This window comes from Protopterus annectens, chromosome 17.part0 (assembly GCF_019279795.1).
Source record: "Protopterus annectens isolate FY-2018-M chromosome 17.part0, PAN1.0, whole genome shotgun sequence".
Lineage (NCBI taxonomy): Eukaryota > Metazoa > Chordata > Ceratodontiformes > Protopteridae > Protopterus > Protopterus annectens.
Genome location: NC_056751.1, coordinates 35358541 through 35372520, shown reverse-complemented (window position 1 = coordinate 35372520; position 13980 = coordinate 35358541). Strand labels below are relative to the sequence as shown.

At 45.2% G+C, this 13980-nt stretch overlaps 1 protein-coding gene across 1 annotated transcript in view; it reads right to left on the bottom strand.

Moving 5' to 3' along the window:
• CDS1 (CDP-diacylglycerol synthase 1) overlaps window positions 1–13980 on the bottom strand; it is a 1285468-nt gene that overhangs the window by 570089 nt on the left and 701399 nt on the right. The window contains exon 6 of the mRNA XM_044058908.1: window positions 3298–3356. Within this exon, the coding sequence (XP_043914843.1) occupies window positions 3298–3356 (59 nt within the window). The remainder of the gene's footprint in view (window positions 1–3297; window positions 3357–13980) is intronic.

The window sequence follows — 13980 nt, the reverse complement described above, 5'->3', positions numbered from 1 at the left end:
TTTTCGCATTGGAGTAGTGTGTTGTGGATGGTTTTTGCCGAAAAGCATAGAACCATCAAAGGGAGCATTCGCGAAGGATGCCTTGAAGGATTCCGCAAAGTCGCAAAGACGGAGCTAGGTGTGGCGCTGTAAGGCGACACCTGCTCCGCTGGCCCTAGCCGCCCCCTCCGTGACATGGGAGAGAAGCTGCATTGAAGTGTTTGATACTGACTTCAGAGTGGCCATGCGAGCCGAGAAGGTCCTTTTATCCTCGGCCGCCATGGACTCCGGGGGAAACTCAGCGTATTCCTTAATCAGATCCCGCTGAAGCCTAATTACGTGTGCCAGATAATTCAGCACCCTTATAGAAAAGGTGGCTGATGCAAATATCCGCTTTCCAATGTGGTCCATCGTCCGAAATTCCTTATCAGGAGGATGGACCGAGGAACTTTCTTGTGCCAGTTCCTTCTTGGTGGCCGCCGCCACCACCATGGCATCTACCGGGGAACATTTATTCTATGCCGGCTTGTCAGAAGGGGGACTAAGGATTTTATCCGGTCTCCTAGGGATTGGCTCCACAGTGTCCAGCTCCTTCCAAGCCCTGGTAGTAATAAAGTCCACCAGGGGGTCGGCCGGAGGGGACACCCAAGAGGTAGATGGGCCTGCGTTGAATGCCTCCAGAAACACAGACTCATCCAAGGAAGGTTTCTGGGCTGACCACCCTCCTCTTATGCACAGCATCTCCATAATGTCTCCAAATGAGACATCCTCAGGGGGTGACCTGGGGGAACCTTCCCCTTCCTCTAAGTCCGTGTCTTCCGTGAGGGACTCGGGGGAGTCCAAGTGCCTCCTCTTACACTTTCGTTTGTGAGGGACCTCCTCGGCAGGGCTGTCCGAGGAGGGCTCACCAACGGGGTCCTGTTCCTCTATGGGAACCAACTGGGGCGCAGACGCAGGCTGTCCCTGGGGCCGGACGATGGAAGACAGGCCCATATGCGAGACAGTGAATGGAGGATTCGTAGTACAGGCCGGGGACTTCGAACTCCTCGACAGCACCATCTACACCACGTCGAAGGCCGAAGGTGAACCACTCTCCCCTGACTCCGAGACTAGTCCCATCGGCTCCGACGTGAGGACCGGTGTCGGAGCCGATGCGATCGGACCCAAAAGGGAAGTGTGCTCCGACAGCAATGGAGCCGAAGACACACTCACCCCTGCGGATCTGAAACTTGGCTCTCGGCCCCGAGAGCTAGGATCCGAAAGATGACCCGTTAAACTCGAGGGTAGGGCCGGCGTTGAAGTAGCAACTACTATCGGTACCGACTCCCCGGCTCCGAGACGACTCAGATCCGATGGCTCTGAAACCCAATAGTGGATCAGAGAAGGAGCAATGGGTGCAAAGAAAGGGGCCGAGCTCCCTCCCAGAGGGGGGGGAGGCAGGAGCACTGCCATCTGCATCTGGGACTGCAGGAATTGATGCATCATCCAGTCCATATCTGCGTCGAACAGACTCCTGGTAGACCTGGAAGAAGTCGTCGAGGTGGGCCGGGTAGGCCTCCTAGATGATCTTGAAGGTGACCGGGACTCCTCCTCCGGCTCCAGAGAGAAGCATGGAGAATGGAGCCAAGAGGGGGAAGATCTGGAAACCCTCACAGGGGAGCAACTCAACTTAGCTGGCGGTGCAGATGGAACTGATTTGGCCCACCGCTTATGACTCTTGTGTCTATCCCTCTCCTTCTCTCTATGTCTTTTCTCTTTACTGGAAGAGTCCCCCTCTCCCTGGGAAGCAGTGGGAGATTGAGTCCCAGCCAGGGGAGGGGGAGCTGAAGGTTGGACAGTCGCAGCCACGACTGGCACCACTGAGGGAGAGGAGGAAGAGGAATCCGGGGGTAAGATTCCCGCCAAGATTAGTTTGTTCCTCCTGTTCCTCAGAGCCCAGGGGTTAAAGGCTGCACAAATCTGGCAGCCTGATATTAAGTGGGCTACCCCCAGGCAAAGAACGCACTGAGTGTGGCCATCCGCTGGGGACAGCTTATGACCACACTCAGCACATTTTGAAAAAATAGCCTTAGGGCCCTCAGCCATCACACACAAGCACATGCCCTGACACACAGTAAGGGGAAGGGAAAAAATACTAATTTAGTACAAAAAAATAATAAAACACGGTTTAACTACACAAAGGTCTAACTATATACACACACACACACACACCAAAAAAGTATTTATCTGAGAAAAATACACCTAAATTCCTCTCACCTAAAACGCTAAGAGCTCATCCCTAATGCTTCAGAAGCCGCGGCAAATGAGATCTGAGGACTGGAGGGAGGTAGCAGGGTATTATGGGTAAGGGGGAGGAGCAGAGAGCTCGGATCTTTAGCTTGGAAAGCTGCCGGCTCAGATCCGAGGTCGGATCCGATACCCACAGGTTGCTGATCAAATTAAGTTAACTACTTCAGATCAGACTATTCTCTGTAAGATTCTACTTCTGTTTTCCTACCTGCTTATGTATATCCTTCATGCTATCTCACAAGTAAAACATCTCCATGTCTTCCTAGTAACACCATCCTATGTGATAAACATTGAAGTTACATTACAAAACACAAAATAAAAATGTTGTGCTTGGTGGAATTCAGTCACAGTCATTCCTCTCAACCTCTTACAGCAAGAATTCTGGACAAAATCAGAAATAATGGGGGACAGAGGCCCAAAATCAGGGACAGGTTTTAAATTTTGCTTTTATAAACTTACAAAATTGCTATAATAACAGGTTTTGCATTAGCACGTATTTTCTGAAGGGTATGAAATCTGAATGATTTTCCAGAAAAATTACACATTTTATGAGTAGCAGCCAAAAATATAAGGCAAAACTTAGGACATTCTGCACAATTCTGGACAACCAAAAGGTATGGTCTTTTGGCCATATCTGTATTCCAGCATGAGAATTAACTTTCAAACATTACCCCCTTATTAAAGGTGGTAAGTAACTGCAATATTGCCTGACACATTAATGGATAATGACAATTATCAGGTGCAAAAGGCTTTTCCAGGTACGCCACTATGTTATTGTACTGTACCCCTTGGAATGAATGGTGTGTAAGCACAGAGTCCAGGTGTAAATAATGAACAGTTCTCTACAGCTTTCACAGATGTCATCACTAGCTGCTACCATGCAACACAAGTTTAAAGTCTATATCCCACAAAAGTCAAAACTGTCACGACTATGTGAATTAATCACTTAAATACAATTAATACCTACCACGTAAAACAGTAATATGCCAATTGGTCACTTAAGTTAATGAATATAATACTGATACCTACCATGTAAAACTGCAGTCTATAGTGCTTCTTCACTAATCTTATTACAAACATGCAGAAACCTGTAAAATAAAATAAGCACTGTCTAAAACATGTCAAGGTATATTACAATAGAAATGAATAAGCAATTTGTTTCATATTTCATTCAAGCAATGTGGTGCTATTGCATGGAAAGCAAACAGAATACGAATTTAGAACAAGAACTAAATTTACTACTTCAGCCATATATTTACCAGTCCATTTTCTCTTTTGTACTCTAATCATATTTATCAAAATGTTTCAACAATTTACAGCATAGTTGGGAGGAGTACATTAATACTAAATGGGAATGGAACGAAAATAACTGGTGGATTCAGTCTGGAAATACTGCACACACAATGCTGTATGTATAAATCTTTGCAAAATAATAATTTACTTTGCATATCAACAGTTTTCTGCTAAAAGTAATTTTCTGTCTAAAGAAATAACAGGTGTGCTTTATTGTATCACTGATCTATACAACTGCCCTCCTTTGTGCAGCTAGCTGGGTTCATCTTTTCCACCAATCAGAATAAACTATGCTTTGGAAAATTCCCTCACTTTGTGGGGGGAGGGGGGCATTAATTTTGTGCTGCTGCATGCTGAAAAATCATAAAATTGGCTACTTAAGTGTGCCTAACTCTAGTGTACACCAGTTTGCCTCAAGCCATCAACTTACACCTTCTTGCAAATCAAAAAACACAAATAAAGATTTGTCACCTACTCTTCCCACAAATAATATGCAAGGATAAACTTGTCTGACTTGCACGAAACTCAATCAGTCAAGACTAAACAGAAGTGCTGTCTACTAAAAGGGGAATACTGATGGGGTATTCCAATTATTAAAGAGGGCTCTTTCACAGATCAACTGATACAGTTAGGATGGCTCTCGCTGAAGGGTCCAACAGTTGAGATGAACTGTAAGCTGCAAGGCCAGACTGAGGCCCAATATTCAGCCTGCAGAATTCTGAAGTACAGCTCTACCACAGGAAGTTCAACATCTGGAGTCACTGTGAAGACAATAATGCCTGGTGAAGCTGTACATCGAAGGCCACCTGGTTATGTGTGACAGAAACATACCTAAAGCCAGTGCTGAGGGAAACAGCTCCCCTGGTGCAGTGGAATTTCAATGAAGCATTTCTCAAAAGAGAGGTTCACCATCTGGTGGCAAAAGACAACAGAGCTTAGCAATCCACTCAGAAAGTGTCTATCTAGCAACCGAAAGCCTTCTTTCTGTGGCGTAAATGAAATAAACAGCTCACTCAATGTCCTAAACTCATGCACTTACTTCAGGTAAAACACAGAACTGACTTGACTGGTTCACAGACAACTCAGGAATCACTTTAGGGAGGAATGCAGGTATTATGTTTTCATATGTTCCTTAAATGTGAGGTTGTGAGACTTTGAAATCTTCTAAGCAGAGGTGATGGCCATCAGAAACATCATCTTCAAAGACACAAATTTCAAGCCTGTTGTGCCAAGCTAGAATTGTACACACTCAAGTCTGACAACCATGAATGGGCTGCATGGAGGAGAAGAGTTTCTTCAAAAAGAAGATAGAAAAGGTGGTCTAGCTCACCTTTAAGGGTCTGCTTGACCAGCTGGTGGCAGGTCACAATTCTGCCCTGCTCAATGTCTTGACAGCTAGAAATCACTGGCAGATGCACCTTGACAGTAGCATAGCTGTGACATAAATTGTACAGGTGCTTGAGGCAGGTCAAGAAGACTAGTAACCTGACTGACTTGGGATGGTAGAAGATCAGTTCAAACTGAAAGCATTTTCCACTTGGAGGCACAGATTTGCTGAATGGAGGTTTCTAGGAGCCTCAACAACCTTTAAGACTCCTGCTAGAATATCAGGCAGGATAAGAATGTCTAAATTAGGACCCAGCAGTCACTTTAAACATTGGGATAATGTTTGACTTGGACCAGAACAGTGTCCTTTCTTGTCTGGAACCTGAATACCTAAAAAATATGTCCTTCTTGGCTACCACTTGGTGACAAGAATGAGTTTTGGTCTTTCTTCCATGAACTTTCTAATGAAGTAGAAACATGTTTAAATGTTTTAGGTTTTACAAAAGTTTTAGGACCCCAACTATACAAACTACTCCAACTCCAAACATTTACTCCCCTTGCAGTTAGATTTCATGAAAAAAGTCTCATACAAATTGAGACACAACTTACAAGCCACACCACCTCTCGTTACCCCTAGAACCAAACTCCACACCATTGTACATGCTATCTTCTCTTCCACCTACTCTTTGGCAAACTCTCCTCATCAACATTAAGGAAATCAACACTTATTCCACATTCAGAATGCAACTCAAGAAACACTTCGTCATCCAAGACAAAAGCTCCTGGCTCAACACAGGACATATCACCTAACCTATCTTCTTTCTGAGTTTCTTCTCCTTCAAGATTTACTGAAGATTGACCTGCTTTAGAAGCCAATGTATATACATAGTAAATTATACCTCGCTTTGTACATTACTAAAACGAACACCACACCGTATGCCACAAATCAATGTTTTATTTATCCAAGAGCTTTTGTTCCAAATTTACAGAGAATTTCAGAGTTAAATAGTCACTCACTTCCTTCTTTTTCAATACCATAAATGGCATCAAACACAGTAAAATATTTAAAGAGATACATCTTAAAATCAAAAAATAGCAACGATAATCAGTCCAAAATTTTAATATAGAATAACTATAAAAAAGTAATCTGTGGTAAATATCTATCTGGTATTACCATTTCCGAACAGTTTGTTGCTAAAATCCAAATGGTTAATAGAAATTGATGAACATATAAATAATAATTTCCCAAATCTAAAAAAACCTTACACATACGGTATTAATTCAGCAAAGTTCAGCTTTTGCTTTTAAAATACATTTAAGAGATATTGTTAATTCCTGGTGAAATGCTAGCATTCAACAACAATTGCCAGTAAAGCTCCCTCTGTTCCATCAATCGTTCCCAATCACTACCCCTAATGGGGCAAACTACCTTTTCAAATATAGTAAAAGCAAATTCTCTAAATTCCTTACATTGAACAGAATGCTTGTATAAGGCATTATAATTATTCTTCTTGTGAACAGCATAAATATGTTGGTATATTCTTATGTTTAAAGGACCAATCATCTTCCCAACAAATGCTGGGCAGGAAGAACAAAAAGCAATATATTCAACACCTTTGGTGTTACAATCATAGTTGTCTTTTACTGAAATTAATATGGAATATCCAGGAACAGAAAAGTGCATCCCTCAAAAAATTAATCTGCACTGCTTACATACAAAGCAACTTTTCATTCCTGTATTTTTTGTGAAAGCATCATCTTTAACATAATTTGTTTCCAAAATACTTTTCAAATTTCTGCTTTTGTTGTACACATATTCTCTGCCTATATTTACAGAGTAGTGTCAGTCTGTGGTGAATTGCAGCTGTGAATGTTATGTACAGAGCTGTCAGTAGTGACAAAGGGCTGCAAAAGGTGTGAGCAGCAGGTGGTTGGTTGATGGAAGTAGGAAATATGGAGAGTGGAGCAGGACTAGTCCTATGGATGAAGCGGATGTGATAACATTGTGTATTAGGTGAGTTATGATTGGAGCAGTTGTAAGTACCCCTAATTCTAAGGTGGATAGTTAGCTTATTTGCAGAAAATCTATTGCTGTCCTGCTTGGATTTTTGTGCCCCCCCCCCGAAAGAAAGTGTTTCATTGTTATAATTGGCTCAGGCATTATGAACAAATGCAGTCTATAAGAAGTAGAAAGTCACATACTTATTTCTAATGCACCCATGAAGTATGGTGGTATACTGTGTACTAAGCTGAACTTTTATTTATACTTTGCACATCTGTGTTCTTCTTTCTTTCTTACATTGTGTACACCCCTAATGTTGTGTAACCCAGTCATGTAATAAGGTAGAGTACCATCTTCTGTGGACATTGGGTTGTCAATTTCAGTACTCTGAATGGCATGGGATATCATTGCATCATAGTTTTGGTAGCAGAGATGTGATTCTGTGCCACAAAGGTGTATTTTATAAGGCTGGTGTGTACCTGTGTATAGACCTAATGTTACCCCGTATGGTTTGGTTACAATTTACTGCATGTGCAATGAGCTACAGAAGTGATCAATTTTGATTATAAACTGTTAGCAAGGAACTTATATCTGTAAGATATCTCTTACACAGACTCGAACAAAAATGGAGTATTTTCTGTATTTATTGGGATTTGGCAGTCTTGTTTAGTCTTAATCAAGATGTTCACAAGAGTTTTGATTGTAGCATCATTGTTGGACTTTGAGGTAGAGAATTCTCCCACAAAGTTCCAAGATTTTGGAGATTTTAAGAGATGAGTGTTAGTGGGTGGAGTGCAGGGAAACTTGCTTCATTACAGAAACATTTGTTAGAAACTCTAAATTGGCCCTAGGTTTGAGTGTGTGCCTTCTGTGGAAGGTTGGGCGCCGGGCTGGCAACTCGACACTGTAAAACTCCACTGCCAATCATGAGCGGACAGGTGATCCGCTGTGGTGACCCCTAACTGGGAAAAGCCGAAAGAAGAAGAAGTTGTACACATATCTAGGCTGTTGTCCTAGCTGGTTCAATAAACCAAATGTGGCAAAAACAGTATTCCAATCACTTGTTTCAAGGAATAGATTTCCCAGTCGCCCTGCTAGACAGGGGTCCAGGGAAGTAAATACTGTGGAAAGAAATAGCCAGGGAATTGTTATGGCTAGGCTTGTACAGGCCCTACGGGCGATAGCCTAGTACCAACCTATGAACCCTATGGTACTCCAAGTCCCCATGATAACATTTCAGTATTACTCTGAATTAGCTTACCTGTCATGTTATCAGATTGGCGCAAAAGGGGAAAGGTATCCTTTCTAAAAATATTTGACTCATATCTACTAGCAGTGAGGTTCTTAATTCACTGTGATGTGCAAAAAAGTTATGTAATTGTTATTCCATTGATGTGTAAAATGCAAGAAATTAGTAGAATGTTTAAGAAAATCAATAAAAGGTTGTAAGTCCTCAGCACTAACTTTCCACAAAATAAAAATGTCATCACTACAATGTATATACACAGTTTTTCTATATAATTAGTCTGAATTACTCTGTTATTGTTTACATTTCTATATTTTTTGTTTGTGAAATGTTTTGTATTTCACCTAGACTGAGCATGAAATTGGTCAATATTGATCAGTTGATTCAGCTCACTACTCTGGCAAAGAAATATAAATAAACTAATGTACAGTATCAGTGAGGATGATGAGAAGGCATACAGGAATCACACATGCTACTGAATGGCTAATGCATTCATAAGTAGTTCCCCTACCTTGCTGTAGTGAGCAAAACAGGGTAAGGGCTATGTTCTTCAGAGTCATGATAACCTTGATCTTCAGAGTGCATCATTTCTGGAGGACCCATATCATGCAAGACAGCAGAATCTTCAGCTTCAGAACAGTTACAGAGGAAAACCATTCCTGTCCCCAAAGATGTGAATACTGACAAAGTAATGCTATTGTCTATGACCCACAGTCAGAAGAGTAAACACTTACTACTTTTACAATGTAACTTCATTTTACTGGCTGAAGGTACATGTTGTCACACATATGAACACTTCTGTAGCAAACTACATGTTTGTGCCTCTTCGCATTCTGACACTATGAGATGCATGAGCTGTTGTAGCTACTCCACACATTACTTCTCTGGCTCAGTGTGTATCTCTGGGCTGGTTTGCTGCATGCTGCTGGCTGCTGCCATAGATGTTCCTTCCTCATGTGATTTGTACCAGGACAACATACTAAGCAGCATACCACAGATTAGGAAAAAAGAAGTTATGTACTCACCATAACGTTCCCACTGAGTAGGTAACTTCATTTGTCAGCAACCTGTGGGTATCGGATCCGACCCCGGATCCGAGCCGGCAGCTTTCCAAGCTAAAGATCCGAGCTCTCAGCTCCTCCCCCTTACCCATAATACCCTGTTACCTCCCTCCAGTCCTCAGATCGAGTTTGCCAAATTATCCACCAAAAACAGTCAAACATACTCGAAAGAGAAACACTAACCTGATGCGTGACAGAAGGAAAACATTCCGTCATGAATATGACCACGAAACAGGCTATGGGGAAGGAGGGGGGGGGGGTCGGTTGCTGACAAATGAAGTTACCTACTCAGATGGAACGTTATGGTGAGTACATAACTTCTTTATCTGAAGTAGTTAACTTCATTTGATCAGCAACCTATGGGACAGAGTCCTCAGCTACCAAAAACCTGGGAGGTCCTTAAGGAAGGATATTCCGGAGCACTGCGGAGCCAAAGGCTGCCCTACCTCTCGATATCACATCCAGCTTATAATGAGAAATGAAGGTATGAGAAGAGGCCCAAGTAGCCGCTGAACAGATGTCATCTAAGGGAACTCTTGACCAAAATGCTGCAGAGGTAGCCATAGAACGGGTAGAGTGAGCATGAACCCCCAAGGGTTCTGGCCGACCGGAAACTGTATATGCGTGTAAGATGCAGTGGGATATCCATCTAGCTAAGGTAACTTTCGTAATAGGCTTGCCTAAGGACGGCTTAGCGTAAGACATGAAAAGTTATCTGATTTGCGAGAAGCAGCTGTCCTGTGCAAGTAAAATCGCAACTGTCTATGCACATCCAACAAGTGCAGTCTGTATTCCCCTTTGTTCTGAAAGTTGGGGAAGAAAACAGGCAAATTGATGGTTTGATTGATATTGGTCTCGGAGGCTACCTTAGGCAAGAATGAAGGATTAGTCCTGAGAGATACTCTGTCCTTATGGAAGACCAGGTACAGGGGTTTTGTACAAAGGGCTTGAAGTTCAGATACCTTTCTAGCCGAAGTAATTGCAATCAGGAAGGCAGTTTTCCAAGATAAGAATTTTAAATCAACGGAAGCTGCAGGTTCAAAGGGTGGACCAGTTAGTTCCTGAAGAACTAAGGTTAAGTCCCGTGGGGGAACCGCATTCTTGACCAGAGGTCTTAACAGAAAGGTGCCTTTCAAAAAGGTCTTGCATATCTTAGCGGAAGCTAAGGGACCAAGGTTGTCCCCGATGTGGAAATGAGAAATAGCAGCCATCTGAACCTTGACAGTAGAAGCACTGGCCCCTTGGTGGAAAATGTGGGACACAAATTCAAGAACTGTTGGAATGGGAGCCGTAAAAGGGTCCAAATCCCTATGTTTGGCCCAGATGGAAAAACGCTTCCGTTTACTCTTGTAGATCTTCCTGGTAGAAGGTTTATGTGCCACTACCAGAATAGATTTTACGGAAGACGAGATACCGGGAGTCCTAGCCACTAGTGGAACTGGATCAACCAAGCCATGAGCTTGAGGTCGTCCAGGTTCGGAGTTTGCAATCCCGAAGGATGAGAGATCAGATCCGGAATGGGATCTAAGACCCAAGGAGGAGCTATGATGTGAGACCGCAGGTACAGGAACCAGATCTGCCGAGGCCAGAATAGTGCTATGAGGATTATCTTGCTCCCCAACCGATGAGCTTTCTGCAGAAATTTCGTCATTAGCGGAAGAGGAGGATAGGCATATAGAAGACCGGGCGGCCAAGCATGAACCAGAGCGTCTCTGGGACTCTCCCCCGGTGGGGGAATTAAGAGTGAAAAATTTGCTGCATTTTGCGTTTGAAGGAGACGCAAAGAGACTGCAGCAAGGCTGAACCCATCTGAGGAAGATCTGTTTTGCTACTAAGGGGTTTAGAGACTACTCGTAAGGTGTGAGGATAGAACGACTCAGCTTGTCCGCTAGAATGTTGGACCAACCCGGAATGTGGGTTGCTATCAGAAAGTGGTTGGTGGAAATCGCCCATTCCCAAACTCTCATAGCCTCTCGACAAAGAGGGTAAGACCTTGTTCTTCCCTATTTGTTGATGTACCAGACTGCCACCACGTTGTCTGTCTGAATTGCAATAGTCCCCGGAGGAAAAAGGTATTGAAGGGCTTGCAACACTAAAAGCACCGCCCTCATCTCCAGAACACTGATATGCAGAATGGTCTCTACAGGGGTCCACATGCCTTGGACGGTTCTGCCCATGCAATGCCCCCCCCCCCACCCGAGGCGAGAAGCATCCGTGGTCAGCGTGGTTTGGGGTTGAGGCATCACGAATAGTCTCCCTTACTGAAGCTCTTGGGAATGGAGCCACCAAAGAAGGGAGTTCCTGCAAGCCCTGCTTAGGGGAATCAGTGAATCCAATAAGTGAAGGAGGAGGGACCATTAGACCTGAAGGGTCCACTGAAGGACTCTCATGTGCAACCGAGCAAGAGGTGAAAGGCTAATGGCTGCCGCCATGGATCCTAGGGCTCTCGGGACTAATTCTGCGGGTGGGACTGGAGACTGGAAGCACTATTACATGGAGTGACAAGGTGCATAACCTGTCCGCTGTCAGAAATGCCCTGGACTGAAGCGTGTTTATCCTGGCCCCTATGAAATCCAGAACTTGAACAGGATGAAGAGACGACTTCCTGAAATTTATGGTAATGCCTAGATGATGGGCCAAGAGTAAAGAATAATGCCTGGCAGAACAAAGTAGATGCCTGGTGGGGGCGGTGAGGAGCCAGTCGTCTAGGTACAGAAAGACCTGAAATCCTTGAAGTCTCAGGTGGGCTGCCACAACTGCCATGACCTTGGTGAACACCCTGGGGGCTGTGGTGTGGCCGAACGGAAGAACCCTGAACTGATAATGACTGGCCCCTAGCCGAAAGTGGAGAAACTTCCTGGATCGTCTGTCCATGAGAATGTGGTAGTACGCATCCTTGAGGTCTGTGGAGCACATCCAGTCGTTCTCCTGCAGAAGGGGGAGAATAGACTGTAGAGTGACCATCCGGAATTTCTCTTTGGCAATGAACAGGTTCAAAGCTGACAGGTCGAGAATTGGCCTTAAGTCCTCCATCTTTTTTGGCACCAAAAAGAACCTGGAGTAATTGCCCAACCCGGACTGCTCTGGGAGGATGTGCTGGATGGCCCTTTTTTCTAGTAACTTCTGTATTTCTGAAGCCGCCACCTCCCTCTGATTGGGTGGGACATCGGGGAGGCACTTTGCTAGCAGGAGAAGATTCAGAAAGGGGATAGAGTAACCTCTGGATATTATTTGGAGCACCCAGCGATCTGTAGTAATGGACTCCCAACTTGCTAGATGCTCTGAAAAACGCCCCCCCCCGACTGCCTCCAGAGAGGGACAGTCAGGCAACCCCTCAGGGCTGCTGCGCGGGTCGGTCAGAGAAGTGTTCTCTCGACACGAAATTTTTCGCCCCCCCCCCCTGCCTCTGGGCCGGCGTCCACCTTGTCCTCCTCTGCCTCTGAAGGACAAAGGGTCTGGAGCGGGACGGGACAGCTGAGACTTCTGGAACCACATCTTCTTTTGTCCTCTCTGGTTCCTTGAGAAGGACTTTTGAGGAGCAGAGAAGCGGATTCTGACGGCAGACACCGTCTTCCCGTCTTTCTCGCTCTGGAGTAGCGTGTCATGGACGGTTTTGCCGAATAGCGTAGAACCATCAAAGGGAGCATTCGCGAAGGACGCCTTGATGGGTTCTGCAAAGTCGCAAAGACGGAGCCAGGCGTGGCATCACACCCTGCTCTGCTGGCTCTTGCCGCCCCTTCCGTGGCATGGGAGAGAAGCCACATAGAAGTGTTAGATATTGATTTTAGAGTGGCCATGCGAGCCGAGAACGTCCATTTGTCCTCAGCCGCCATGCACTCTGGGGAGACCCAGCATACTCTTTTATCAGATCCCGCTGAAGCCTAATGACGTGTGCCAGATAATTTAGCGCCCTTATAGAAAAGGTGGCTGAAGCAAACATCCGCTTTCCAATACAGTCCATCGTCTGAGACTCCTTATCAGGAGGTTGGACTGAGGAACTTTCTTGTGCCAGTTCCTTCTTGGTGGCAGCCGCCACCACCATGGCATCTACCGGGGAACCTTTATTCCACTCCGGCTTGTCAGAAGGGGTAATAATAATTTTATCCAGTCTCCTAGGGATTGGCTCCACAGTGTCCGGCTCCTTCCAAGCCCTGGTAGTAATAAAGTCTACCACGGGGTCGGCCAGGGGGGACACCCAAGAGGTAGATGGGGCCTGTGTCGAACGCCTCCAGAAACACAGACTCATCCAAGGAAGGTTTCTGGGCTGACTACCCCCCTCTTATGAGCAGCATCTCCATAATGTCTCCAAAGGAGACGTCCTCTAGGGGTGACCTGGGGGACCCTTCCCCTTCCTCTAAGTCCATGTCCTCCGTGAGGGACTCAGGGGAGTCCAAGTGCCTCCTCTTACACTTTTGTTTCTGAGGGACCTCCTTGGTCGGGCTGTCCGAGGAGGGCTCACCAACGGGGTCCTGTTCCACTACGGGAACTAACTGGGCACAGACGCAGGCTGTCCCTGGGGCCAGATGATGGAAGACAGGCCCATATGCAAGGGAGTGAAGGGTGGATCTGCAGCACGGACCAAGGACTTCAAACTCCTCGACAGCACCCTCTCCACCACGCTGAAAGTCAAAGGCGAACCATTCTCCCCTGGCTTCGACAGTAGTCCCCTCGGCTCTGATGTGAGGACCGGTTTCTGAGCCGACGCGATTGGACCCAAAATGGAAGTGTGTTCCAACAGCAACGAAGCCGAAGACACACTCACCCCTGCGGATCCGAAGCTTGGC